Genomic DNA, 2,996 nt, shown 5'->3' on the forward strand with positions numbered 1-2,996 from the left:
TTAAATTATTGTTTTAGGTTAATATCAAAGAAGGCGAAATTGAAAAATTGTCTTCTTAGTTGGTATCAAACAGGGCAATTTTGAAATTGTTTTCTTAAGTGATAGCAAAGAGGGCAAAACAATATAATTGTCTTCTTTTAGTTAATATCAAAAAGGGGGAAATATTTTTGTCTTCCTTGATACTATTAAATAAGGCAATCAACTAGTTGCCCTATTTTATTCAAATAAATTGCCCTCTTTGATAACATTTCTTGTAGTGTGAATTGGGAGTAGGGTGGTTGCTCATGTCCTTATCTTGCATCTTCCTACAAAACAATCCGACTTGCGTGGACCCGGTTCACACTAAAAATAGTGTGGACCAGGCCCAGGCACGTGACCCGTTAAACATTACTAACTTTTAATTACCAAAAATGCGCGATTTTCTCTCTCTTCAATACTTCCAAAATCCGCCACTTTCTCTCTCTTTAATATTTCCAAAAACCATAGATTATATCGCTATTAAATTTCTGCAAATTATTGTTTCTCTCCATTGAAATTATTTCTACAAACTAAATTGATTCTTCAACAATTTCCTATTGAATTGAACAATTGCGAAAATTTCATGGAAGATTCAGGTTTAATTGGTCAAATAGATCTCAATCAGAGTATTGAACCATATAATATAGACAACCTATATCACTCGATGACGACGAACAACATTGAAGCACTCGACGACGAACATCATCACAATTTAATCGAAAATGAGCATCAAGATTCACTGATAACATATCTCAATAATACACCAAGTGTTGAAGGTAACAGCATCATTTTAATATATACTATATGATTTTAACATACACTATATCATTTTAACATACACTATATCATTTTAACATACACTATATGATTTGAACATTTACTATATAATTTGAACATACACTATATCATTTTAACATACACTATATCATTTACATACATTATTTTAACATACACCATATCAATGTAACATACACTATATCACTTTAACATACACTATAATAAAAGTGACAAAAATATCTTCATTCTTTTATAACAGGTTCAATTGGCCAATCACTGAATAAACATGAAATTGGAGGAGTTTTACGTTCAAGTAAGATCAACATTGGATGATATACATGAGCTATATTGTCAGCATGCTCTATAGTAGGATTCAGTGTTAGAAAATCCAAAAACAGAAAAAAAGAAGGGACATCAGTTGTGCATCAAAAGTACTATGTCTGCTCTGCTCAAGGGAAAAGAAATACCAAAATCAAAGAAAAACAGGTAAGAATAATACAGATATAATATACAAGACACAAATCAAAGAAACAAAGGACACGAAGAGTTATGATCACAAGAACTGAATGTCCTGCGCTGATTAGAGCAAGGATGAACATGAAGGACATTATGAAATTGTGCAGCATGTTATAAAACACAATCATCCACTTACTAGAGAACCATTAAATTACCTTCATAGATCTGAGCGTCAGATGAGTGATCCAAAGAAACAAACCATACAAGCTATGCAAGAGTGTGACTGAGGCCGATAGATTCATTCAGATATATGAGTACAGAAGCAGGTGGTGAAGATGTATTGGGTCATTCCATGAAGGACCACTTCAACTGCTGTTATAAACTCAAAATAAAACCAATTGAGGGAAAGGATTCACAAAAAGTTTTGATAACCTTTATGAGCAGATGCAAACAGATAGTAACTTCTTCTTTAGAGTAAGATTGAATGATGAAGGAAAGGTTTGCTGCTTGTTTTGGAGAGACTCTATGATGCTTGAGGACTATACAATCTTTGGAGATGTTATGGTTTTTGATACTACATATAGGACAAACAAGTATAATCTTATTTGGCCCATTTGTAGGAATTAATAACCATTGGAAAAACACAATGTTTGCATGTGCATTTCTTGCAGATGAGACAATACCATCATTTGAATGGCTTTTTGAAACATTCAAGAAGTCAATGAAAGGTAAATGTCCAATAACTATATTCAGCGACCAAGATGCTGCAATTGCAGGAGCAATAAAAAAGGTACTCATGTTTATGTGACATTTGCACAACTTCTGTTATGTACTATTGAAAGAGCAATATAATTACTTGAAAAACTAACTAAATAAACTCATTGACAGGCTTTCCCAACCTCAAGACACAGGCTATGTTTATGGCATTTGAGTCAAAATGCAAATCAACAATTTGGATTGATGAAAGCTGATAAGGAATTCAAGAACATTTTTCACAAGTGTCTCAGTGGTTGCATTACAACAACAGAATTTGAACAAACTTGGAGCACAATGACAACAAAATACAAACTAGAAGATGATCGCTGGTTCAACAGATTGTATAGTTTGAAAGAAAAATGGTGTACAACATTTAGCAAAGACTTCTTCTCTGCTGGAATACTATCTTCACAGAGAAGTGAAAGCGCAAACCATGCTATTGGGTTTAAGGCAAGCAAAACCACTAGCTTAAGTGACTTCTTTTCAATATTCCAACAGACAGTAATAAGGTGGAGAAGACAGGAAGAAAGGGATGATTTTGACTGTACAAAAGGAATACCAAAATCAGATCTCTGCATGAGTCCACTATTAAAACATGCTGCTTTAGTGTACACACATACTCTTTTCAGAGATTTTGAGGATAAATTCAAACATGCAATGGCAAGTGCAATTGAACTAGTTGGTACACAAGGGAACACTCTGACATACAGAGTTTTCCTCAATGGCATTGATGGTTCTTCTCGATCAACAAGTCTCATTCAATTACCCAGAGATGACAATTGAGTGTGGATGCAGAAATTTTCAAGAATCAGGTTGGTTGTGCTTTCATGCCATAAGAGTTCTACACTTACATTCTGTCCAAAAAATTCCAGAGAAATACATATCATCAAGGTGGACAAGTTTGCAAAAAAAGAAATTTGGGAGAAATTTGATAATCAATTGAGAGAAAAAGGAGAAATAAACAACTTCACACCATGGAGGCTGCACAT

At 33.7% G+C, this 2,996-nt stretch overlaps 1 protein-coding gene across 1 annotated transcript; it reads left to right on the forward strand.

Moving 5' to 3' along the window:
* Positions 1 to 682: 682 nt before the first annotated feature.
* LOC125492762 (protein FAR1-RELATED SEQUENCE 5-like) lies at positions 683 to 2,790 on the forward strand. The gene is made up of 3 exons (XM_048635476.2): positions 683 to 794; positions 1,923 to 2,041; positions 2,140 to 2,790. The coding sequence occupies exons 1-3, from the start codon at positions 683 to 685 to the stop codon at positions 2,788 to 2,790; spliced, it is 882 nt and encodes a 293-aa protein (XP_048491433.2).
* The last annotated feature ends 206 nt before the right edge of the window (positions 2,791 to 2,996 follow it).

Source organism: Beta vulgaris, chromosome 8 (genome assembly GCF_026745355.1).
Source record: "Beta vulgaris subsp. vulgaris cultivar EL10 chromosome 8, EL10.2, whole genome shotgun sequence".
Classification (NCBI taxonomy): domain Eukaryota; kingdom Viridiplantae; phylum Streptophyta; class Magnoliopsida; order Caryophyllales; family Amaranthaceae; genus Beta; species Beta vulgaris.